The sequence below is a fragment of the Symsagittifera roscoffensis genome, chromosome 1 (genome assembly GCF_963678635.1).
Source record: "Symsagittifera roscoffensis chromosome 1, txSymRosc1.1, whole genome shotgun sequence".
NCBI lineage: Eukaryota > Metazoa > Xenacoelomorpha > Acoela > Convolutidae > Symsagittifera > Symsagittifera roscoffensis.
This window is the reverse complement of record NC_087062.1, coordinates 12,439,162-12,466,126: the sequence shown is the minus strand read 5'-3', so window position 1 is coordinate 12,466,126 and position 26,965 is coordinate 12,439,162. Positions and strand designations below refer to the sequence as shown.

General features: G+C 34.5%; 1 protein-coding gene across 2 annotated transcripts in view; it reads right to left on the bottom strand.

The window, feature by feature from the left end:
• Positions 1-2,475: 2,475 nt before the first annotated feature.
• LOC134857320 (uncharacterized) overlaps positions 2,476-26,965 on the bottom strand; it is a 33,710-nt gene continuing 9,220 nt past the window's right edge. Inside the window, exons 4-6 of one of the 2 annotated variants that reach the window (XM_063873713.1) lie at positions 24,712-24,992; positions 8,601-8,729; positions 2,476-3,368 (exon numbers count right to left, since the gene is read on the bottom strand). In XM_063873713.1, the coding sequence (XP_063729783.1) occupies positions 2,850-3,368; positions 8,601-8,729; positions 24,712-24,992 (929 nt within the window). In that variant the 3' untranslated portion in view covers positions 2,476-2,849. The remainder of the gene's footprint in view (positions 3,369-8,600; positions 8,730-24,711; positions 24,993-26,965) is intronic. The other variant, XM_063873714.1, reaches the window with a different exon arrangement.

Sequence of the window (26,965 nt, the reverse complement as noted above, 5' to 3'; positions counted from 1 at the left end):
CTTGACGGCATTATAATGACAAGGAATAAACAAACGTAAAAAACTTAACAAGCCTTCAATCAAACAAAGCTCAAACATTCCAAAACACTATCAAACTAGACGCCACTGCTTACCAACATTGCACCACAGCACATTTGTCAAAAATCTCATCAGCTTAGGAGAACCTCAACTTTAACAACCACTGAAATTTAAAAAAAATTAAAATCAGAGCCCAGTGCTTATCATCATTGCATCGAAAAGCACATTTGTCATCATTTTTAATTTACCAAAAAAATTCACATCGAGAAAAATCTTATGAAAACTTTCAAAACCCCTACCGGTGGTTGGCGACAATGCAGCAAATTGTACTTGAAAGCATTATAAAGAAAGATTCAACAAGCAAAAAACTCTTCACAAACCTTCTATCAAACTCAGTCCAAATATTCCGAAACATTAAGAAAACAGATCCCAGTGCTTCTCATCATTGCATCACAGCTCATGATTCAAAAATCTCATCAGCTTAGATGTATCTTATCTTATACAAGCACTAAAACTCACAAAAAAATTGAACATCAGAGCCCAGTGCTTATTATGATTGCATCAAAAAGCACATCTTTCATTACTTCATTGAACAAAGATTGACAACAAAAAATTCTTAAGAAAAATTTCAGAAGCCTTTCCAGCGATTGGCGACAATGCAGCAAACGTACGCTCAAAGATAGATTTCACACAGGAAAAAAACTCTTTCAACCCCTTCTATAAAACTAAGCTCAAAAATTGACCAGAACAATGAAAATCAGAACCCAGTGCTTATCGTCATTGCAGCAGAAAGCACATTTGTCATCAGTTTCATTGAAAAAAAAAATTAACATGGAAAACACTCTTATGAGAATGTTCAAAATCCTTTCCAATGATTGTCGTCATTGCAATCAAGTGTACACTTGAAAGCATTATGAAAACGGAATTAACAAAGGAAAAAACTCATTACAAACTTCCACCAAAGTAAGCTCAAGTTTTCACGAAAAAAATATAAAATTAGATCCCAGTGCTCACCATTATACATCAAGCCACAATTTTCAATATTCGATTCAACTTAATAAAAACTCCCCTGTAACAAGCACTGAAACTCACAAAAAAAACATTGAAAATCAGATAATCATTGCATAAAAAAAAACATTTCTCAGCACTTTCATTGCAAAAAAGAACAACGAAAGCATTTTTACGAGAGTTTTTGGTATCGTTTTCAGTCATTGTCGTCCTCGCAACAAAACGTACGCTTGACAGCACTTAAAGACAAAAAATCAACACACAAAAAGACTCCTTATGAACCTTCAATCAAACAAAGCTCAATAATTCAAGAACAATAAGAAACTATATCGCAAAGCTTTTCATCATCGCAAAAAGAACACTTGTCAACAGTCGAATCAACTTAGCGAAACCTCCACTACAACAACACTGAAATTCTAAAAAACAAAAAGCAGAGCCCGGTGCTTATAATGATTGCATCAAAAAGAACATTTGTCATCTCTTTCAATGAAAAAAATAACAACGAAAAAATTCTTAAGCTAACTTTTCAGAATCGTTTCCCGTGATTGCCCTCATTGCAGCAGAATGTACACATGACGCCATTATTACGACAAAAAGTGAACACAAGAAAAAAACTGTTTACAAACCTTCTATCAAATTAAACACTACAAACCTTCTATCAAACTAAACACAAATACTGACGAAAAAAATTAGAATCAGATCTCAGTACTAAACGGTCTGACCAAATTGATAAAGGAAAACATTCAAAAAAATGGAAAAATTTCAAAAGCAAGAAACAAAAACATGTTTCGAAACTAGAAACAGATTGCACTTTTGTGAACTCTGCTCTTTTTGCTGTTCAATAGTGGAGGTTGCTTGCATTCCTTGTCACAAAGGAAAAGAGCTGAACTCAAAAGAAATCATAAGTCAAACCGCAAAACTAAAAATTGAGCGTGAACAAATTTTGGACTTCCTAAAAAACTCCCCGAGACCTAAAAGAGCCTTCATTACTCGTAAGAATAAAAAAAACTCCAAAGAATTTAAGCATTGATGGGCTGAAAGTAAAAAGCGCGAAAAGCAAATTTGAACGTGAACAAACTCGCACTTTTCCTGAAAAAAAAAACGGGGCAAAAATCATCACGACCTAGATAAGAGACTGAACTAGGTTCATCGACTCTTATAAAAAAAATCCTTTCCACTCTTTTAGAGTTGTCTCTGAACAAAATGTGAAAATATATCAACCTCAACTACACTTAAAATCATGTTTTCAGACAATTACTTCAACTGTCTTGGGCCGTTTACTATAAATCAGCACTGTGAATCAAGATGATGATTCGATGTGATACTTTTAGTTTATAGTCAGCCGCTGTTCTGTCCTTTGACCTCATTTCCTCCGAAATACTTGCTGCAAGCTCGATATCTTTTCTCGCTATGTTTTCTTCAATAAATTTCTCGTTTGCTGAAAACAGATTTTTTGACAAATCATGATTTATTGTGACAAAGAAGAGCTGAAGGGTTGCTCAAATTTATGGTACCGGGACAAAATTTACACAGAACTATCAACAATCAATGCATACTGCAAAATATCAGGATATTATATAACTTCTTTGAAAAAACTAATAAATCTTTTTTAATAAGATCATTACCGCGTTAGTCAATGCAAAATTGTACTAAATGAGACATACTAAATCACAATGGTGTTGTCAACTTATTAATGACTCTGACATGTCATTGGAATCTCATAGTCATTGAGGGGTCAAGGTCGTATCCAGACTGAGCATTCGACATTTATTTATTTTAATATTTCCTGCTATCATGAGTTTGTCTTAGTCGCTTCTCAAGTTTTACTGATAGGATGAGCACTTCATTTTCCAAAAATTTTTCAACTGCGCTCTGAAAAAAGAGTTGAAATATAAGTATACAAAGTAGTTCACTATGAAATTACATTCGAACAGCAGCAGAGATGTTTCAAAAGCCATCATGCTGGGTGCGTTTGACCTGTCCAGAAGAAACCTCAGGTGTAAAATTTTGTACGGCAACACCAGTATTATGAAAAGCGCCGAAATCACGAACAGCGAAATCGTCACATTCGTCGTCCTTCGTGAAATCCGACTCGACATTGGCCCGTTCTGTAGCGCTTGCGACGACTGTGCTACGTTCGTACAATGTCCGTTGTCACTTGTGCTACTGCGACAAATTTTCAGGGCCGACTTGATCGGAGATTGCTTTGAAGTAGTCTCGCGGGTTTCATTGGGAGCTCGTAAATGGTCTTGTACATTCTCCAACTCCTCGATCGCGTTTGCACTCCCCAATGGCAGCAAATTGTAGTTGTTAGTCGCAAAACTGACACGATGCTGGTTACTCTAAAATAAAAAAGTTCATCAATACCACAAACCTCTTTCAACTTTTACGTAATGATTTGTCTGATCAAAAAAGAGAAAATTTGAGTAAGTAAATCTTTAGTTGATATTGTTGATATTTGACCACAACATAATCAACGGAAGTGAAGATATAAATAGATCAGAAAACTAATGAAAAGTGAGACTAAATAGCAAAAAATAACAGCTTCGCATTAAAAAGGAAATGCAAGCTCATTGAAGATTCATTTTTCATCCTTAACACTGCTCAGCCAAAAATTATTTGATTTTATACGTAATGCATTTTTTGCATCAGTGACACTTTTTCTGTGTTGAATTGCATTGAACTAGTGGGCTGCACTTTAAAAAAATCAATCAACTGTATAGCAGCTTTATGCAGATGCAAATACAATTTAATACCGTTAAAAACAACTTCAGACCATCTGAGTCTAGATATAATACTTTTAAGCACCTCATTTCTCGTTCAAACTTTATCTCAAATATTTCAAGTACCTTTTGCAAATATTTTGTTTTTCTGCCGTCACTATAGATAGTATTTCTTCCTCTTGAACACGACTAAACTAAAAACGGCAACTGCATCAGGGCGGATCAAGGGTTTTATCAAGGAGGGGGTGGGGTGAAAATTAGCAAACTATCTGGTGTCTTTAGAAACAATTTAAGGTTGATCAACCAAAAATGGATGCCATAAAACATTATTGAGGGGAGGGGGGGGGGGGGGTTTCCATCCCTAACCCCCCCCCCTTACCTACAACCACCCATGATTACAAATTGCCAACCATAATCCAATCGGTTCAGAGGTTGACGATCCGAAGACCAACATGGTCCGTTCACACATTAATAAAAAACGGTAGATTTTGACTGTTTTGCAGCAAAAAGATTATCTGCCGATGATGCAAATATTAACCAAAAAATTGATTATATGCTCCCACTTTTCTTCGTGAGTAAATTAAAAATATTTATTAGCAATAGAAACATTGGCAGCAGCTCTGGCTCTAAACACCGGTCGCAGGTAGCTTTTATACAATTCCCCAAAATGCGCCTCAAAAAAATACGATTTTTTGGTAAACGCCTTAAAACGCCATAAATGAATCTTGACACTTTTCTTAAATCAACTGCTGAGCTGAAATTATGAGCTTCTGAGGGATAAAACCTTTCCACGAACCATTTTTACTCCTTATCGGTAAAAGGTTGAACTTAACGGTATATACGGACCTTTTTTGACTGCTTTGTCGTTTTTTTTGCCAGTAAGATAATTTTTGCCAGTAAGGTTGAAGCCAGACAAGCAACCATTCATTTCGATTTCAGTTAACCGCGTTAATAACCAGGGAAAAAATTGCATCAGGAGCGGTATATAAAATATGCTAACCGCAATTTTCCAGTTATTTTCACTTCCAAGCTTCCTCCTTAATTCACCACAAGCCACGCCCTTCTTTTTACTTTCATCAAATTTGAATTCAAATAGCAATTCCAGTTTTATAATTACTGTCTGATTTCCTTTCGATATTCTTCCATTCGACGAAGATCAAATATTCGACTTAAGGCGTTTCTTTAGGTACGAGTTTACTTCATTAGAAGTCCAGTTAGCATAAAAGCGCTTGGAAAATATCAAAAACAGCACAACCGTTCTTCAATACTAACGGATAAAATTCAATCCGATTTATACATTTTATCATTACATTAATCAGCTCAATAGTAAATAAACGCCTGCAGCCCTTGTAAACAATCGCAGCATTCAGTGTTGCCAATAAAATGCACTTGAAGAAAGTATCTGTGATAAATAATCCCACTATGTCCTAAATCCCTAGGTTAGGGGTTATTATTCAGCTCCGTCCTAAATCCCTTACTTCCTATGCAGTTAATTCAATTTTCACAATTCGCTCATTGACCAAATAAAAACCTCAAATCATATTAATATCGCTTAGTGAAGTCTCAACCTAGCAGTAATTCAGTGTGAGATTTTGACAAAAATTCGCTCCAGGAAATCAAATTATATGGAGTACGGCTATTCTTTAAAACGTCATCTCAAAAACTCTATACTGCTGCAAACACTTTTAATATTCTATTAATTTTATAAAACTTTTTGTCTATTTCTGCGGCCGGCCGATTTTGAAAACGCTTAATTATAACCTATTTCTGAAGGCAATCATTGATGCCTGTTTGAAAACAAATAAGCAATGCTGAAAATCGAAAAAAGCGCAACCGACAGACAATTGGTATTTCTAATAGATTTTTCTCAGCTTTTAGTATTATAACATAGCCAATCGAAGATTGGAAAAGAGTAATGAACGCAAGTAAGCATAATAAAAAAAACTTTTTTTGGAAAAATCCCAACTTTTGAATTTCTAAGAAAAAAAATAGATGGCTTTTAAGCTCTTTGAATTTCTAGAACGATTTAAGACTGGCGCTTTTTTGATAATATTAACCCAACTTGAGAAAATTGGATCAACAGGAGTTTTTATTCCGCTGGAAATCTAAAAATTAAATTCCACTTTCGAAACTAGAAATAGCATTATACCTAAGTGCATCAATATTTTTGGACTTTTTCCTGAAAAAAAAACAAAAAAATCAGCAAGACCTGTATATGAACATTCACTACGTTCATTACTCTTAATATGAATTGATTATCCGGAGAAGTAAAATAGATGAACTAGTTAAAATAACTTCCTTAGTGCTGCAAACTTAACACAACTCTTTTCCTTCCAATGTGAAAAATTACCACCTTTTTGGTATGGTCACGTTTTTTCGGCAGTTTTTGAAAAAATTAGATTTCAATTTAAAAAAATTGACTTAAATCAAAAAAATCCGAGTCATTTGATTTTTTAATTTAAATCGGAATTTTATGCAACCCTGGAACTTATAGCCCAAATCAAAACATTTGTCTTCAACCTGGTTAATAAACCACTGGTATTTTTATACCAGAAAGTTGATGTTCATGTAAAATAGGGGAAAATGAAAAGAGACCTCAAGTTGACCATCAAACTAATTATTTCCCCAAAAGGCGAGATATGATTGAATTCGGAAGCCACAGATCAGGTGCCAAAAAGTCATCAGACACAAGTGGCATGAAATCAATCAGGTTCACGCATTTCTAATCGGAGTACAAGACTCACGTGGTCGACTGACAGGTTCAATTACCCAACTTGAATAGACTATTCACTTCATCTTTCCATTATCATTAGGCTCAAAAATGAAACTGCTGTCTGTCCATGAGATAACGCTTTCTCCCCTTCCCTTACCTCTCGGTCGAAAAGCTACCTTCACCAAAAATCAAGTTAATTTAGCCGTGAACTTATCATTATTGACAGCATGAATAAAAGGCTAAATTAGAAATGGCGAGGATTGCTACAGACGGAAAAGAAACGTCGATCAAACCTTTTCAATATTTGAGCTGAAAACCGTCACGAAGAAAAAAGAATGGGAAAATGGATTATACATGTAATTAAACCCGTGTAGCCTTCAAAACCAATCGAGCGATATTGAAAAGTTTACTGAGGCTGAGAAAAATTATTGTCTTTTTTTTTGCTTGAAGGCAACCAAATTTCAGACAATAGCCTACCTAACGCAGTAAAAACTATAAAATCATTTCATAACTGATTTTTTTTGCGTTTCAATCGACAGAAAAATATTTACCTCGTCAACGCAGTTAAAACACTTGGATATTCATCAGGAAATAAAAATATCGAAAAAAATCAAGCCAACATATGATGAAAATCATAAAATTGCCAACTGACAGTTGGGAAAAAGTAATGAACGCAAGGAAACACGAAACTTTTTCTTTGATAAAATTATTTGATTAAATATTTTTTGATAAAATTAGCCCAACTTGAGTTAAACTCTTAAGTCCGCTGGGAAATCTGAACATTCAATTCAACTTTCGAAAAAAGAATTCTTTCACGTTTTTCGTGATATTTACACTTTCGCTGTTCGATAGTGGAGTTTGCCTGCTTTATAACTAAGGAAATGAAGTGAACTTGAAAAGAAATCAATAGTCAAACTGTGAAAAATCAAAATTGAGCGTGAACAAATTAAGACTTTTGTGGAAAAAAAATCAGCAAGACCTATAATAAGAGTCTTCACCACGTTCATTATTCTTAAAAATGAAACAAACTTCAGACAATTCAAGCAATGATGGGCTGAAAGAAGAAAAAAGATTCTGATTGGATTTTTTTTTCATACTGATTGATCTTTTAAACCCCAGGCTACTTCATAGCGATGCTGTGAATATCTGATCAAACACAGCTTCTTGACTTTGGAGGCCATTAAGAAAACTATCTTTCACTCTTCAGATAGAAGTAAGAGGACATACTTCAGCTCATGCAGATAAAGTCAACAAACAAAGAACTCAATTCGTCTTTCTGAATTGCCATTAGGAGTTCATTCAGAAAGAGTCAAAGAAAAATAGCCATTTACTTTCATTTAGCAAGGAAACTTATCCTCCTACAGGAACAAATATATGGGCTTCTGGAGACTTTTAAATGGAAAAAGTATAATAAAACGCAGCTGTTCCAAGTTGCTGATGGTATATTAGTGTAGGCATGGTTTATGGGATGGTTCCGGATTCAGGGGAGAAAGGAATGCGGACACCCCCTTCCAATCCCCTTTGTACTATTTTGTTTTTGATGTATCTATTCATGGCTAAATGACCCTAAACTTTTTCTAAAGGCGCCTTTGGAAAACTTGACGCCAATATCAGCTAATCTTGAAGGGGAGCGCGCGTCGATTTTTGATCAAAATGTTCCAAGAAGTGCCCTTAAACGCCCCTTTTTAGCTTGTTTTTTTTTTCAAAAATTTGCCTACGGCGCAGAAAATTTGGTCAAAATAGGGTCTTCATAATGATCTGGAAGATCTCAGAAAAACAATTTAGTCGACCTGCAAAAAAAAGTCGACAAACTTTTCGAATTTTTTTTTGAAATTCTGTTCCCTCGAGAAAATCCTAGACCCCCTCCTGGATGGATGTATCAGTCAGTGTTGCCGAAAATCAAAAAGAACAAAATAAAAATGCAAAGAATGATGCAAGATAGCATGAATAAATGTTCTAGGCACCATCAAACCAATCAGATGTTCGCATTTTCAGTAAGAACTTCGGAAACAACTTTGGAAAGATTTAAATCGTAGCCCAAAACGCTCCCTCTTTATCGAAAAAGTCTACTGGCTACTTATAAATTTAGATTTTCCACATCTCGAAGAAATCCTTTTGTTAACATAATAAAACTTGACCTTTTTCAGTGGAAAATTAGAATATCCTTTTTCATTTTGCATTGGCGCTTTAGGCGGATGTAGTCGATTTCGCTCACTCCCGTTCTTTGCCTCTGTAATTGCCTCATTGACGGAGCTTCGCACCACTTGCTATAAAAAATATATACAAGTGGACATTTTTTTCAAAAATTTTAAATTATTTCACATCGAGCCATTCTGGAACACTATTATGACTCAACCAGCTAATTTGGCAAATTTGAACCAGATGAAATTATCATTTCTGAAAATCGGTTTTTGCTTCAAATTAATGCAAACAGAAAATATCGGTATTTCAAACTTTGAAGTCGATTGATTGCTTTTTGTGAAACATAGCCAGCAGACAGTTGAAAAAGAGTCATGAACGCAAGGAAACAAAAGACTGACTACTTTTTAAAAAAACTTTCGAATTTCAAAGAAAAAAAATATGACCCTGAGGCTCTTTGAATTTCAAGAACAACTAGCAAGCCTTCCTCCAATAATCAATTGGCTCGCAAAAAATTAGTTGCTGTTCTGATCAAGCTATCCAAAAAAGTTAAAGCAAGCTAATCAAGATAATAAAACGTGAATTCTTTCGCAAAAAGATTTTCTGGTGTTATTCAACCTATGAAACTTTGACATCAATAAAGATTTTCAATGAAACAAATCGGTTCACAAAAATTTTGTTTAAGCAAGCTATTCGAAAATTTGAAGCTCTTCGAAACTTCGAAAACTACGAGACTTAGAAAATTCCTTCATGAGTAAATTCATAGACTGACTCAGTTTGCGAAAAATTTAAGCTCGTCTAGGCAAGCTAATAGAATTAGGCAACTTTGAAATATTTCAAGTCATTTCATAAACCGAATCAGTACGCAAAAATATAAAAGTTTTCTCAGCAAGCTAACCAAGATAAAAAAACATGAATTCTTTCGAGTTATTTCGTAGAACGAATCTTTCGCAAAAAGTTTAAGTTTTTCTAAGCAGACTTTTAAAGCTATGACATTTTGTTCTATTACAAATTATTTCATAGACTGAATCGTTTCGCAAAAAAATGGGAGTTTTTCTAAGCAAGCTTTTAAGGCTATAAATTTTGAAATAATTCAAGTTATTTTATAAACCAAATCAATTTGTGAAAAAAAAAAGTTTTCTATGCAAGCTATTCTAGATATGAAACTTTGAAATTTCTAAGTTAATTCGTTGACCAAATCGGTTCGCATAAAAGTTGAAGTTTTTCTAAGCAATCTTTTAAAGCTATGAAACTTTTAAAGCTATGAATTATTTCATGCTATTTCATAGACTGAATCGTTCGCGAAAAAGTTGAGTTATTCTAAGCAACCTTTTCATCAAGCTATGAAATTTTCAATAAACTGAATTGGTTCGCAAAAATTTTCAGTTTTTCTCAGCAAGCTCTTCAAGCTATGGAACTTTGAAACATTTCCAGTTATTTCATAGACCGAACCAGTTTGCAAAATGATTTTTTTTCTTAACATAGAGGTTGCTGTTTTTAAGTGATTCGTTTCAGACTGAAATGAATCTGTAAACGCAAAATTTTGGACAAAAAGTGGGCAGGTACTGTCTAGCCCTAAAGTTGAATCGAGTTCATCTCGCTCTGATTGTTGCTCTGAGTGATTCTTTAATTACTGATCTAAGCCGTTTCAAACGTTGCGCTCGATAACCGCTTAAACATTAGGCCTGATGCTGAAAATGTGTTATTCATTTAATACAAGCTAATAGAGCTATGCAACTTTGAAAACTTCAAGATATTTCATAAACCGAGTCAGTACGCAAAAAGCTCTAAGTTTTCTAAAGAAGCTAAAATAAAATTAATTCTGTCAATTCGTTTCGTAGATCGAATCTGTTTGCAAAAAGCTTTAAAAAGCTTTAGAATAAAAAAAGTTATTCTAAGTAAGGCTTAAAGCTATGAAACATTGAAATATTTCGAGTTATTTCATAGATCGAATCAGTTCGCGAAAAGCTTTAAAATTTCGAAGGAAGCTATATAAGCTATGAAACTTTGGGAAATTGCAAAAAATTTAGTAGACTAAATCGGTCGCAAATAACCTAAAGTTTTTCTCAGCAAGCTTTGAAATCTATGCAACTTTAAAATATGTCAAGTTATTTCATAAATCGAATCAGTTCGCGAAATTTTTTATCGAACTAAGCAAATCAAGCTATGAAACTTTGAAATATTTAGGTTACTTCATGGATTGAATCGGTTCGCGAAAAGTTTAAAGTTTTCAAAGCATGGAGGTTACTGTTTTTAAGTGATTCGCTCCAGACTTAACTTTTGACAGTTCCAGTTCCAGACAAAAATGAAAAAAATTTTAGACAAAAATTAGGCAGGTACTGTCTAGCCTTGAAGTTGGATTGAGTTCATCTTCTGATGATTGCTCTGAATGCTTCTTAAACGTTACGCTCGATAGCCTTTTAAACATTGTCTCCTACTAATTCTTAAGCATTGTGTTGAGTTAAACATTGCGTCCATAGCGCATTCGGAGTTACATTTAATATATTGGAATAATGATTAAAACTGGATCAATTACAAATTTGCAAATTGAAATCCAACTTCGAAATTAGAAGTCGATCACGTTTTTCGTGACTTTACACTTTTGCTGTTCGATAGTGGAGTTTGCAAAGAAATCAAGAGCCAAATACTTCGCTTCAGTTGAGATATAACAAGTATAGGATTAAAGCAACAATAGACTCTAAAACTATATAAGGGGACTTTGAACGTTGCTACTGTTAAAGAAAGAACTAGAAAAATGAAAAAGATTTTAAAAAAATCTAAGTTTTCTTTGTTTAAGTTATTTAAAAAATTTTAAAGTTCCTTAATTTTGGGGGTCAAAGTCTTATCGATCTCATAAATAATATCGGAAACAAAATACTAGGTAAAAAAGACGACATAAAAAAAGCCGGCAGCTTCTCAGCTGAAATTCAATCGAAGTTGGTCGGCAAAATCTTCTCGGAAAAAACTCATTAAAACATGTCCAAATAGTATTGATTGACAACCATAAAGCAGAATAACCATCAGCAAAAAAGTAACACCGATAATTTATAACTATACATTCAACAAAATCTATCAAAAAGAAGAAAAATTTTGAAAAAAACATGCCCAGACAAAAGATTGCAAAATTGTCAGCGAAACAAAATCTTTCCAATCGGTAACAAAACCGAAAAAACCTGAGCAGAAACCCTTTATGCAGAAAAAAAAAATCAAAACAAAAATATTAAATTTAAGTTCCTCTTTGCCTCAGACCACACACGCACAGAGAAACTTTTTTGGTCATCAAACGCCGCAGTAAGTGACCACTAAGTCGATGTAAAATAAGCGGAAACCGATGAAGTCCAAAAAAAATGAAAAACAAATTTTAACAAACCGAGTTGGTAAAAACACTACCAACGTGAGAATCATATTATGAATCGTCCGGATTTCTAAAAAGCTAAAACACTAAAACCAACTACAAGAAAAACCCTTTACAGCGAAAATAAGCGAATCTTAGATGTGGCAACAAAGCCTACAAAATATAAGCAGACAATTATTGGGCCCGACTATTTTACTTGAAACAGAAAATGTCCCTTTTGAAAAAACAGGTCCTGGTCAAATTGGAACCCAGGACCTTTGCCGTCCCAGGCGTATTCATTACCTCCTGGCTAAGTGTGCAGGAGACACTAAAAAAATTGAATTCATCATGAAGCAAGGTACCACCAGGAGTCCGGATGAGTCCTGAGGACATAGTTATTTGTGGGAAAAAAAACCTAGAACCCGATTGCAATACCCTTGCTTAATGCAAAGGTAAAACAGGCTTTCAATTATGTAAAAAAAGTTCTCAAATCATCAGAAAAACCGTGCTGCGGCAAAATAAGCCAAATGACAGTCTGACAATTATTTTTTCAAGCTGCAAAAAAAAACAGTTCCAGACCGGATAGGATCCTGAACTTGCGTAGTTACAGACATCACGTTACATCCACGCCACACGTGCAGAATAACACGCTGAACTCGGATTGATTGCAAGTCAAGCTATAAAATGATTAACTGACTGTTAGACTAGTTGTTCACCTGGAAAACACTATGTTCCAATGTGAAAACGTAATAATCGCTAATCGCAAACGTAATAACCCCAATCAGCATCAACTGATATCAGCTAATGAGCAGAAAAAGGTGTTCGAAAAAATTAAAGATAGCAAACACTGATTTCAAGAAAAACTAGAAAGAAACAGACTACATCTTTTCTGGAGATGAGCCAAGACATAATTCAATTCAAAGCTCATCGGATACTTCTTCAATCGCCGGCTGATTTTTTTTGGGTACATATGCGCTAATTAAGTCGACTGATGTGGCTGCCTGAAGCCTTCGATGAGAAGAAAACGATTGTTCATTTGAAAGACCCTAAGGCTGTATGTAACATCAGATGAAGGGAAGAGAGAAAATTGCAAGCACACCTACTTCTATTCGACGAAATTACGTAGCTTGTTGGTTCAAACACCAACTATAGACAACACAAGGACACAAGAACAAAAATAACAATTATCTACAAGAAATATAGCCAAAAGACAGTTGGAGAAATGGCAAATAAAAATTCTTTGTCATTCATGCCGAAAAAAAAATGGCCAGCTGACATTTGTAAGAGAGTAATGAACGCACTTCTTTAAAAAACTGTCTGCTTTTGAATTTCGACGAAAAAAAATAATGGCCTTTTAGCTATTTGAAGTTGTACAACAACTTATTCTGGACACTGTTTTGTTAAAATTAACCCAATTTGAGAAAACAGGATCAATAGGTAAAACTTTTATATCGCTGGGAAATCTGATAATTAATTTCCATTTTCAAAATTAGAAGTCGATCACGTTTTTCGTGACCTTTACATTTTTGCTGTTCGATATTGGAGTTTGCCTACCTTTTAACAATGGAAATGCACTGAACATAAAAAATAAACACAAGTCAAACCTCGAAAAACCGAAATTGCGCGTCAACAAACTTTGAGACTTTTTCCTAAAAAACCAAAAACAAAAAAAATCAGCCAGACCTATATAAGAGTAATCACTACGTTCATTACTCTTAAAAACAAGATCCCACCTGGACTCCGACTCAAAACATAAGAGTACACAGGCGACCTTGTTACCTCCAAAAAGAAACTGGGTCTTGAAGTTGTTATGGTATAATAATAAAGCAAGTTCAATTTCTTACAGATTTGTAAGATTAGCTGTTTTCGGGGAAAAAATCTAGTTCCCGACTACAAGACCACTTGCACTCGCTAATAAATAAACAGTTCTTTTTTTGAAATTTGTTGTTTTTCTCCGTGGTGTTTTGAAAGAATTTGAATCAAAGGCTAAAACTGGGACAGCTTCGATAGTCATAGAAAATTAGGCATATTCGACAACACTTTTCTTCAAAAAAAATGAACAAAAATGAACACCAGAAATTTCAAGCCAATTCTAGACAAAGAAAATTTTTTAGAAACTCTATAATTTCATTCGAAGCGAGAGTAAAAAGGCTTTAAAACGGTATGATACATCACTAGACCATGTCGAGAATTATTTTTGGAGCATGAGTTTGCGTGGAAAAAAGCATTAACTATAAGCACCCGAAGACTAAGTTCCACCTGTTTCAGTTGTCGGAACAAATAATCTAATCTGGATGTAACGTCTTAGTAGAAAGCATTTCGCCTGTCCTTCGCAGTCAATTTGGAAAAAATTGCTAAACAGCAAATGCAAAAATTAGGACTATCTACAAAAAAATTTAGACCAGAATCTTTGACTCCGTTTTGAAAATTCGAATTACATATTAATTTCAAAAGTTCGAGCTATTACTACACATACAAAAACTGAAGAAACAGTCGAAAATTTTATTCCTATGATTTAAATGAAAAACCAAACAGGAGAGACCAAACATAAGGAATTGCGGACAATACCAGGACGCCAAGAAGGAACTGATTAAATATTTATTCCGAAACTATCGCGAAGTAAAAAATTGTCAAACCCTAAATATAGCTTTTCAGCGGTCTTAAAATGCTCTCTCGTAGAAATTCAGGTCGAAAAAACTCAAGCGCTGAAGTTGCAAGATGAACTTTAAGCTATTCGGTAGATGTTCTGATATATCACTTGACTTGATTGTTCAATAAACTAGAAATTTCAAAATGAGATGATTTTTGACAAAATTGACATGCTCTTATAATCGAATAACAATTGAAGCTGACGCCAAGAAGGAACTGATTAAATATTTATTCCGAAACTATCGCGAAGTAAAAAATTGTCAAACCCTAAATATAGCTTTTCAGCGGTCTTAAAATGCTCTCTCGTAGAAATTCAGGTCGAAAAAACTCAAGCGCTGAAGTTGCAAGATGAACTTTAAGCTATTCGGTAGATGTTCTGATATATCACTTGACTTGATTGTTCAATAAACTAGAAATTTCAAAATGAGATGATTTTTGACAAAATTGACATGCTCTTATAATCGAATAACAATTGAAAATCATTTAAAAAAGCTCGGATCTACTTAACAATCTCTCTCCTCTCCTCTCCCCCCCCCCCTATTGTGTCTACTAAAGAATCTCCACCCCTATAAATAAATACAGTAAATTAGCACTAGAGCTTTAGTGAGAATTCGAATTTTTCTGCATTCTATTTGGTCGAAAAATCGAATAGATCCGAAAGCTCTAGCAGTAATATGCACCAACTTTTCATTTAGTGCATTCTTCTGCTTGCTGCGCTCAACTAAATGTTAATTGAAGCTTGAATCTTACCCGATTGCAAAACCTTTGATGAAAGGGCAAGTAAGTACTCGCCCGTACTATCATAATAAGACGAGCTTGGAAATGACATTTCAGAATGCTGACATTTTCATTGCCTCGTTGATCGATTATCCGTCTCAATGGTAAAGTACAATTATATCTGGTTTAAGCGCATTTAAGCTCCAGCATGCCATAAAAGGCGAATTGGGGACAGGCACGTATTAAATGCTACCTATTTTTAAAACATTTCTCACGGCGAAAAAAGATAGAAGCAATACACAAACTCTTGTTTGTGATCACAAATCAGCATATTATTCTGTCCATACAAGAAGTACATCAGCCAACTCAATCGTCAATCGCCCTACAGATACCAAACCCCCTCCCGCTTTCCCGGATCAAATATTATGCCCCACCTCAAACTCAGCAGCACGCGCCTTTGAAGCTTCTCACCATCATATACCGACATTATTCCGTCGCTTTTTAAAAGCATGAAAGAAAATGAAAATTAAAATTAACTGACTGTTAGACTAGTTGTTCACCTGGAAAACACTATGTTCCAATGTGAAAACGTAATAATCGCTAATCGCAAACGTAATAACCCCAATCAGCGTCAACTGATATCAGCTAATGAGCAGAAAAAGGTGTTCGAAAAAATTAAAGATAGCAAACACTGATTTCAAGAAAAACTAGAAAGAAACAGACTACATCTTTTCTGGAGATGAGCCAAGACATAATTCAATTCAAAGCTCATCGGATACTTCTTCAATCGCCGGCTGATTTTTTTTGGGTACATATGCGCTAATTAAGTCGACTGATGTGGCTGCCTGAAGCCTTCGATGAGAAGAAAACGATTGTTCATTTGAAAGACCCTAAGGCTGTATGTAACATCAGATGAAGGGAAGAGAGAAAATTGCAAGCACACCTACTTCTATTCGACGAAATTACGTAGCTTGTTGGTTCAAACACCAACTATAGACAACACAAGGACACAAGAACAAAAATAACAATTATCTACAAGAAATATAGCCAAAAGACAGTTGGAGAAATGGCAAATAAAAATTCTTTGTCATTCATGCCGAAAAAAAATGGCCAGCTGACATTTGTAAGAGAGTAATGAACGCACTTCTTTAAAAAACTGTCTGCTTTTGAATTTCGACGAAAAAAAATAATGGCCTTTTAGCTATTTGAAGTTGTACAACAACTTATTCTGGACACTGTTTTGTTAAAATTAACCCAATTTGAGAAAACAGGATCAATAGGTAAAACTTTTATATCGCTGGGAAATCTGATAATTAATTTCCATTTTCAAAATTAGAAGTCGATCACGTTTTTCGTGACCTTTACATTTTTGCTGTTCGATATTGGAGTTTGCCTACCTTTTAACAATGGAAATGCACTGAACATAAAAAATAAACACAAGTCAAACCTCGAAAAACCGAAATTGCGCGTCAACAAACTTTGAGACTTTTTCCTAAAAAACCAAAAACAAAAAAAATCAGCCAGACCTATATAAGAGTAATCACTACGTTCATTACTCTTAAAAACAAGATCCCACCTGGACTCCGACTCAAAACATAAGAGTACACAGGCGACCTTGTTACCTCCAAAAAGAAACTGGGTCTTGAAGTTGTTATGGTATAATAATAAAGCAAGTTCAATTTCTTACAGATTTGTAAGATTAGCTGTTTTCGGGGAAAAAATCTAGTTCCCGACTACAAGACCACTTGCACTCGCTAATAAATAAACAGTTCTTTTTTTGAAATTTGTTGTTTTTCTCCGTGGTGTTTTGAAAGAATTTGAATCAAAGGCTAAAACTGGGACAGCTTCGATAGTCATAGAAAATTAGGCATATTCGACAACACTTTTCTTCAAAAAAAATGAACAAAAATGAACACCAGAAATTTCAAGCCAATTCTAGACAAAGAAAATTTTTTAGAAACTCTATAATTTCATTCGAAGCGAGAGTAAAAAGGCTTTAAAACGGTATGATACATCACTAGACCATGTCGAGAATTATTTTTGGAGCATGAGTTTGCGTGGAAAAAAGCATTAACTATAAGCACCCGAAGACTAAGTTCCACCTGTTTCAGTTGTCGGAACAAATAATCTAATCTGGATGTAACGTCTTAGTAGAAAGCATTTCGCCTGTCCTTCGCAGTCAATTTGGAAAAAATTGCTAAACAGCAAATGCAAAAATTAGGACTATCTACAAAAAAATTTAGACCAGAATCTTTGACTCCGTTTTGAAAATTCGAATTACATATTAATTTCAAAAGTTCGAGCTATTACTACACATACAAAAACTGAAGAAACAGTCGAAAATTTTATTCCTATGATTTAAATGAAAAACCAAACAGGAGAGACCAAACATAAGGAATTGCGGACAATACCAGGACGCCAAGAAGGAACTGATTAAATATTTATTCCGAAACTATCGCGAAGTAAAAAATTGTCAAACCCTAAATATAGCTTTTCAGCGGTCTTAAAATGCTCTCTCGTAGAAATTCAGGTCGAAAAAACTCAAGCGCTGAAGTTGCAAGATGAACTTTAAGCTATTCGGTAGATGTTCTGATATATCACTTGACTTGATTGTTCAATAAACTAGAAATTTCAAAATGAGATGATTTTTGACAAAATTGACATGCTCTTATAATCGAATAACAATTGAAGCTGACGCCAAGAAGGAACTGATTAAATATTTATTCCGAAACTATCGCGAAGTAAAAAATTGTCAAACCCTAAATATAGCTTTTCAGCGGTCTTAAAATGCTCTCTCGTAGAAATTCAGGTCGAAAAAACTCAAGCGCTGAAGTTGCAAGATGAACTTTAAGCTATTCGGTAGATGTTCTGATATATCACTTGACTTGATTGTTCAATAAACTAGAAATTTCAAAATGAGATGATTTTTGACAAAATTGACATGCTCTTATAATCGAATAACAATTGAAAATCATTTAAAAAAAGCTCGGATCTACTTAACAATCTCTCTCCTCTCCTCTCCCCTCCCCCCCCCTATTGTGTCTACTAAAGAATCTCCACCCCTATAAATAAATACAGTAAATTAGCACTAGAGCTTTAGTGAGAATTCGAATTTTTCTGCATTCTATTTGGTCGAAAAATCGAATAGATCCGAAAGCTCTAGCAGTAATATGCACCAACTTTTCATTTAGTGCATTCTTCTGCTTGCTGCGCTCAACTAAATGTTAATTGAAGCTTGAATCTTACCCGATTGCAAAACCTTTGATGAAAGGGCAAGTAAGTACTCGCCCGTACTATCATAATAAGACGAGCTTGGAAATGACATTTCAGAATGCTGACATTTTCATTGCCTCGTTGATCGATTATCCGTCTCAATGGTAAAGTACAATTGTATCTGGTTTAAGCGCATTTAAGCTCCAGCATGCCATAAAAGGCGAATTGGGGACAGGCACGTATTAAATGCTACCTATTTTTAAAACATTTCTCACGGCGAAAAAAGATAGAAGCAATACACAAACTCTTGTTTGTGATCACAAATCAGCATATTATTCTGTCCATACAAGAAGTACATCAGCCAACTCAATCGTCAATCGCCCTACAGATACCAAACCCCCTCCCGCTTTCCCGGATCAAATATTATGCCCCACCTCAAACTCAGCAGCACGCGCCTTTGAAGCTTCTCACCATCATATACCGACATCATTCCGTCGCTTTTTAAAAGCATGAAAGAAAATGAAAATTAAAAAAAATGTGTATTTTTTTTAACTTAAGGTCAAATAAAGAATGCACTGTCTGCTCAATACATACTTGAAACCAATTCTATCAATGATAAATTCGACCGCAAATATTTTTAAAGCCATTTAATCCATCGGGAAAAAAACTTAATTTTCAGTGCTTTCAAAAAAAAAACATTTCTGACAGGCGACCAGATTAAATCGATAAAAACATTCGCCATTTACGTATTCTACTCTTTTTTCGATCAATGAGATAACTCCGCCTCTTCAAATGTCATTAGCAAATGCAGTCAGGTCATTAAAGATATAGAAATAAGCGAGCTCAGCTAATAGTTCATCATTTGGTTTAAAAACATAGCTAGCAGAACAGTTAGCTAAAGGGTCAATGAACTCAAAGAAATTGGAAACCCTAACGTATTTTGTTCGTGCTCCAGCTTTCGAAACTTATTAAAACAAACGAGATTTACCGATTGCTGTGCAAGTAGTACAAAAGTTCTATACGACAACAGTCATAAATGATACTTTTTCGATATATATTTTCAAATTTGTGCTCGTAGAGAGAGGAGTTAAGAGTAAGCTTAGACCTAAATTAGACAAATTTCACTTAATTCATTGACATCTAAGGACTTTATATAAGCCAATAGTCTGTTGGAAAAATTTCAATGAGCTCAAGGAAACCGAAACTTTCAAAAACATTTTCTAAATTTCGAATTTCAAATATAGTATCAAACTGAAGCTCTTTGAAACTCCAGATTATTTAATGATTGACACTTTTTTGGTAAATAAAACCTAATCAAAGAAAATTGTCAATAACTAATTTTATTCCGCTGAAAAGTCTAAAAATCAAAATCCACTTTCAAAACTAGAAGCCATTCACAATTTTTCTTCGACATTTGGGTTTTCCTAATTGAAAAGCGTAGCTTGCATTCCTGTTAGCATGCGCTTGAAATGAACTTAAAAAAAGAACAAAATTCAAACTGCGACTAAGCTCTTTAAATTTCTAGAACGATTTATGATTGGGCTTTTTTGATAACATTAGACAAACTTAAGAAAACTGGATCAAAAGGTATAGTTTTTATTCCGCTGGAAATCTTAAAAATAAATTCCACTTGCGAAACTAGAAATCGTGCACGTTTTCTAGCGCCATTTGCACGTTCGTATTTGGAGAGTGTTATTTACGTCACTTTCAGCAGATATGAGCTCAAAAAGTGTACATATAAGTGTATACTTTCAATTGAGCTCAAAAAGTGCATATATATCTAAGTACTTTCAAAAAATTCATCAATATCTATGAATGCACCATCTGTAGTTATTACAGATTTTTATGCACATTTTAAGACTTTTTCCTGAAAAAAAACAACAAAAAAGTCAGCAAGACCTATATAAGAGTCTTCACTACGTTCATTACTCTTAAACACAGTTATAGACACACAGGTGAGGCTGCGCTTCGGAAACACCAGCGAAAAAAGGACAAAAGTTGCGATACAGAACCAGAAAGCCGCTAAACCTAAAAAAGAAATCAAAAACAAAATCGAAAACGTCGAAAAAACTAAATCTATCAAAAAGAATCGGGCTACTTTTGAAAGAAAAACATGCTAGGACAATATAGTATGAAATTCGAAACGGAAGAAAATTTACCAAGCATTAACAAAGCCAAAAAAACTGACCAGAAAAATTAGGCCAAAAAAACAACAGCAAGACTAAAGACTTAAGTTTTTCGTCGTCGAAAGACGCAACATGAGGCCATTAAGCCGATATAATTTGGGCCAGGAAACAATCAAGCCGAGACAAATAGCCAAACAAAAATGTTGCCATGAAGGTTAACTTGCTTCAAAATTACGTCGCTTAAATGTACGCATTAAATGCTACCTATTTTTAAAACATTTCTCACGGCGAAAAAAGATAGAAGCAATACACAAACTCTTGTTTGTGATCACAAATCAGCATATTATTCTGTCCATACAAGAAGTACATCAGCCAACTCAATCATCAATCGCCCTACAGATACCAACCCCCCCCCCCTCCCGCTTTCCCCGATCAAATATTATGCCCCACCTCAAACTCAGCAGCACGCGCCTTTGAAGCTTCTCACCATCATATATTGACATTATTCTGTCGCAATTTAAAAGCAAGAAAGAAAATGAAAATTAAAAAAATTTATATATATTTTTTACGTAAGGTCAAATAAAGAATGCACTGTCTGCTCAATACATAATTGAAACCAATTCTCTCAATGATAAAATCGACCGCAAATATTTTTAAAGCCATTTAATCCATCGGGGAAAAAACTTAATTTTCAGTGCTTTCAAAAAAAACATTTCTGACAGGCGACCAGATTAAATCGAAAAACATTCGCCATTTACGTATTCTACTCTTTTTTCGATCAATGAGATAAGTCATTAGCAAATGCAGTCAGGTCATTAAAGATATAGAAATAAGCGAGCTCAGCTAATAGTTCATCATTTGGTTTAAAAACATAGCTAGCAGAACAGTTAGCTTAAGGGTCAATGAACTCAAAGAAACTGAAAACCCTAACGTATTTTGTTCGTGCTCCAGCTTTCGAAACTTATTAAAACAAACGAGATTTACCGATTGCTGTGTAAGTAGTACAAAAGTTCTATACGACAACAGTCATAAATGATACTTTTTCGATATATATTTTCAAATTTGTGCTCGTAGAGAGAGGAGTTAAGAGTAAGCTTAGACCTAAATTAGACAAATTTCACTTAATTCATTGACATCTAAGGACTTTATATAAGCCAATAGTCTGTTGGAAAAATTTCAATGAGCTCAAGGAAACCGAAACTTTCAAAAACATTTTCTAAATTTCGAATTTCAAATATAGTATCAAACTGAAGCTCTTTGAAACTCCAGATTATTTAATGATTGACACTTTTTTGGTAAATAAAACCTAATCAAAGAAAATTGTCAATAACTACTTTTATTCCGCTGAAAAGTCTAAAAATCAAAATCCACTTTCAAAACTAGAAGCCATTCACAATTTTTCTTTGACATTTGGGTTTTCCTAATTGAAAAGCGTAGCTTGCATTCCTGTTAGCATGCGCTTGGAATGAACTTAAAAAAAGATTAAAATTCAAACTGCGACTAAGCTCTTTAAATTTCTAGAACGATTTATGATTGGGCTTTTTTGATAACATTAGAAAAACTTGAGAAAACTGGATCAAAAGGTATAGTTTTTATTCCGCTGGAAATCTTAAAAATAAATTCCACTTTCGAAACTAGAAATCGTGCACGTTTTCTAGCGCCATTTGCACGTTCGTATTTGGAGAGTGATATTTACGTCACTTTCAGCAGATATGGGCTCAAAAAGTGTACATATAAGTGTATACTTTCAATTGAGCTCAAAAAGTGCATATATATCTAAGTACTTCAAAAAAATCATCAATATCTATGAATGCACCATCTGTAGTTATTACAGATTTTTATGCACATTTTAAGACTTTTTCCTGAAAAAAAAAACAACAAAAAAGTCAGCAAGACCTATATAAGAGTCTTCACTACGTTCATTACTCTTAAACACAGTTATAGACACACAGGTGAGGCTGCGCTTCGGAAACACCAGCGAAAAAAGGACAAAAGTTGCGATACAGAACCAGAAAGCCGCTAAACCTAAAAAAGAAATCAAAAACAAAATCGAAAACGTCGAAAAAACTTAATCTATCAAAAAGAATCGGGCTACTTTTGAAAGAAAAACATGCTAGGACAATATAGTATGAAATTCGAAACGGAAGAAAATTTACCAAGCATTAACAAAGCCAAAAAAAACTGACCAGAAAAATTAGGCCAAAAAAACAACAGCAAGACTAAAGACTTAAGTTTTTCGTCGTCGAAAGACGCAACATGAGGCCATTAAGCCGATATAATTTGGGCCAGGAAACAATCAAGCCGAGATAAATAGCCAAACAAAAATGTTGCCATGAAGGTTAATTTGCTTCAAAATTACGTCGCTAAGCCGATAAAATATAAGCCGAAATCAATTGGGCAGAATAAAGGTTTTAAGCAAAAAAACATAAGAACTCAAGAAATTACAAACAGAAGTGAATCAAAACATCAAAGCAACTACAATGTAAAAAGCGTACATAAAAAAGCAATTATAGGATGTGGCAACTAAGCAGAAAAATAATAAACCGACAATTTTTAAAAACTGCGACCTATTGATTATGAGTCTCACGCACTTACAACGAACGCTTTATAAATCGCAAATACTAGCCTCAAATAAAGCATGGAACAGATGCTACGAAATTTCCAATGCTACAGATCGTGATTAAAGCAAAAGTGTCACCAAATAAGTGAATCCTTTCAATAAAAAAAAGAATGTTCGTACTAATACACTAACGCTCACAAACTCGCATTTGTAAGCAGACACAAAAATTGCAGGTAACAGTTTGGAATATAATCAACTAAAAGCATCCACACTACCTTTGCCTGAAATCAAAATGGAACGCATAAAGCCAAATTATGTATAAACATTGCATTTCAAAAAAATTGTGAGATATATTGAGTTGGAAAACTTCGTTCATTAACACTAAAAAAAACTCCACTTACTTAAATTAAAGTATCCTCTCAAACACTTTTCCACCCAAAAATTCAATTTCTTATCAATTCGCAAAAAGGGAAAAGACACCACTTAGGTCAGAGATTCCCCCGTGAAAGACTACGTAGAGCCCTTTTCAATTCAAATATGCCTGTTTCAATTGACTGAGCTACCGGTAGAGAGCCGTCAAAGTATGGGCTCAAATGTCATTCAAAAAAGAAGCCTTTCATTCAATATATTCCACAATAAGCTATCGAATCATACAAGCTTTTTTGTTTATTACCTCAATGACAAGCAGGGATTAAGTCGACTTTATCTTGAGAGTGTCCGAAATTTCATGTAATATTCTTCGCAATAGGAAGAAAAGAGGAAAAGATATTATCAAATTCAATTGTTCAAAACAGCGTAGAGATTAATATTTCATGACCGAATCGAACAATTCAGCCTCCACGTTCGATCAGATCCATATGATTTCCACGCTCCAAATTTAGAAGAATTAAACCAGCTTTAAATGCTTCCCTTTTCACAAACTACTGCAGTCTTCTGTCGAATATTTAATGAATCAGGAGTCCATATCGACTTAAGAATCAAACATGACCCAGAAATACTTTCACCTGGACAAAGAAATGTACATTGAGGACAAGCTCAATTGCATTTTAACGTTTACGTAGGAATTTGGATTAACCTACAGGTTAATTTCATTCAGACATCTTTCAATCCATGCGCGCGAACTCAAAGTACACTGAAGATGTTTTTAGATAAAGTAATCTGAAAAATGCTATTGCAATCTCGAACAAGAGCTTTGATTGCCCTTAGACTTACTGTTTACCTTAGAAGCACTTTCATCTTTTGGAAACTTGAAGATATGGGTTCAATAGAATCAACAATTGAGAGCAAGATCCAAGATCTTTAGAGCTGTAAAGCCTATTCAAAAGCCCTAATCAGTTAACAAAACTTTCAGTGAACAACGCCCTTTAGATATTCCCGGCAATGTGAGTGTTAAATCATTAATGCCGTCGCAACAAAAATTAACAAAAGACTCTAAGAAGATCAAAATAAGCGCGTTCTGACCTAAACTAGGTCAAAAGGTCAAACAAAATTTGTTAGTCCAAAATTTGTACCTTGGACTTGCCGCCTGGTGAGTCAGTCTCTAAAGTCTCATCGGTTCGCAATCTCATCGAGTTCACTTCCTGGTCAACTTGCTTCACATCTTGCGTTGTTTCCGGTTGTGATTTAACTTCCGGCTCTTCTCTAAGTAGAGGAGACATCTTGGTCATGGCCATCGGGTCAGCATCGATAGTGGCTGTGGTGTTGGTGACTGTAGCTGGCTGTGGCGAAGAAGAAGCTGCCACGGCTGAGACTGTGAATGTAGATGAACATGTCTGTGTATGTCTCTTGCGCACTAAAACAAGTTCCGAAAATTTTCAAGTGAAGTTTCAAATCAGATGCTACATGTTATACAAAAACATTTGACCTGACACATACAACCTTTACTAAGCAATGACAAAAGACCTGACCTAGTCAATACACAGTTGTAAAAACTGCTGCTCATCTCACGTCACATAATAAAAGTCAATCAGACTTTCAACAGAGGCAAAATTGCACTTCGCAGATACAAGAAAAACTACAGAGAAATTCTACCATCCCCCCACACGCTATCTAACACAAATTTGAACCTCTCCTCCTCCTCCTCCTCCTCATCCTCCCCTTCCCACAGCTGCCATGTACAGCACAAAGTGATCTGTTTCCCAACTACTAACGCAGTTTCTCTCCTAGTAACGCAATAAAAAGACCAGATAGATCAATTTAGAATGATTACTGCTTTTGGAATGATTACGCTTTGCACTTAAAAACTGATAGAAAACGCGCATTTATCATTCCAAGTTGATCAAATTAATAACTTTCCTAACCCATTCAACTGTTTAAAAAAAAGAAAAAAGATTACAGGTGAAATGCATTTTAATTTCAAGCTCAGAGCATCGATATCTTTTCAGATAGTATTAAAAATTACAATTCCTTGTATTTATATACTCAGAATTGCAAAATTTAGCGCTGGATTATATGCATACATAATAATTAAACGGAGAGGGAAAATTGAGCAATCTTTGAGCGAGTTGGTTCAGAAAAAAGTGACTGGTAAAACTTCGTAGATTAAAAAATACTTTTATGCTTTGAAGAAGGTAATCATCATATTTTATTTTCTCAACAAAAATGAACCAAATTAAAGACTAGTTAACATGTATTCTTAGTTCCGTAGATGATTGATGCAATAATATGCAATAACATTTCGACTTTCTTTTGTCAAAATAGACAGAGGCTAAGCAGAGCTTTATATCACTTGCGATACAACGCAAGCACATCACTGCAAGCTAGCGAATAGAAAAAGAGACAGAAATCGAAAAAATAGTAAGAAAAACAACAAACAGCATTCAATAAGTCATTGATTTTTTTAACGAGTGGCCACTAAGCCGACTATGTGCTCATTAAGTAAAAAAAGCCATTGAGACGAAACCAAAAAAATGCAATGCCATTAAAATGAAGGCAAATTTTATTTTTATCAATTTATCAAAGCTTTAGCGAGACGAACTACCTGATTTTTTGTAATCATTAATTTTTCCCTTGAAGCGACGCACATCAGAGCAACTCAATCGATAAACATAAGCCGAAAATATTTAGGCCGCATGAAGCTTTTAAGCGAAACAAACAAAAGAGGAAAACAAACCAGGCCAGGGCTATTAATTTTATAAATTACAGGAGTACATCAAAAACGTTTGCATCAATGACGTAAATTACTATACGCAAAAAAAAGCACAATGCAGCAACTATGCCGACAAAACATAACCAGACAAACAAAAGTCGGACCATTCAATTTTTCCCGGAATTTTTTAAAATAATTTTATACATAATGAAAAAAAAAAACAACGTCCGACCAGGACTCAAACTCCAGACCTTAGGGCACAAAGGTAACCACAATCCTTCGACGCCAAGTGGGAAGCAGTCTCCAAATTCCTACGATCGACTTATAAAGTAACTTCAATTTCAACTCCAGATGTATAAAAAAAGCTATTTACGGGAAAATAGTCTAGTTCCCGATTACAAGACACTTGCTTTCGGAAGTTTAATTAAAAATTAGATCATTTTTACAATATAAACTGTCACTTGGCTATTTTTTTTGTAGAAAGCTAACTTTTCACAGTGGCGATAAACAGTTTCGAATCACTCGCGACACAAAAAATCGATGAAAATTCTAAAAATCTTGACTCATATCGCCAAAACAAGCAAAAACTTTCAAAAAAGAGCTTAAAACGTGCAAAAAAAAGCCAGAAACTGGCCAAAAACAATCTGAGAGATAAAAACGAATTATACGATAACGGT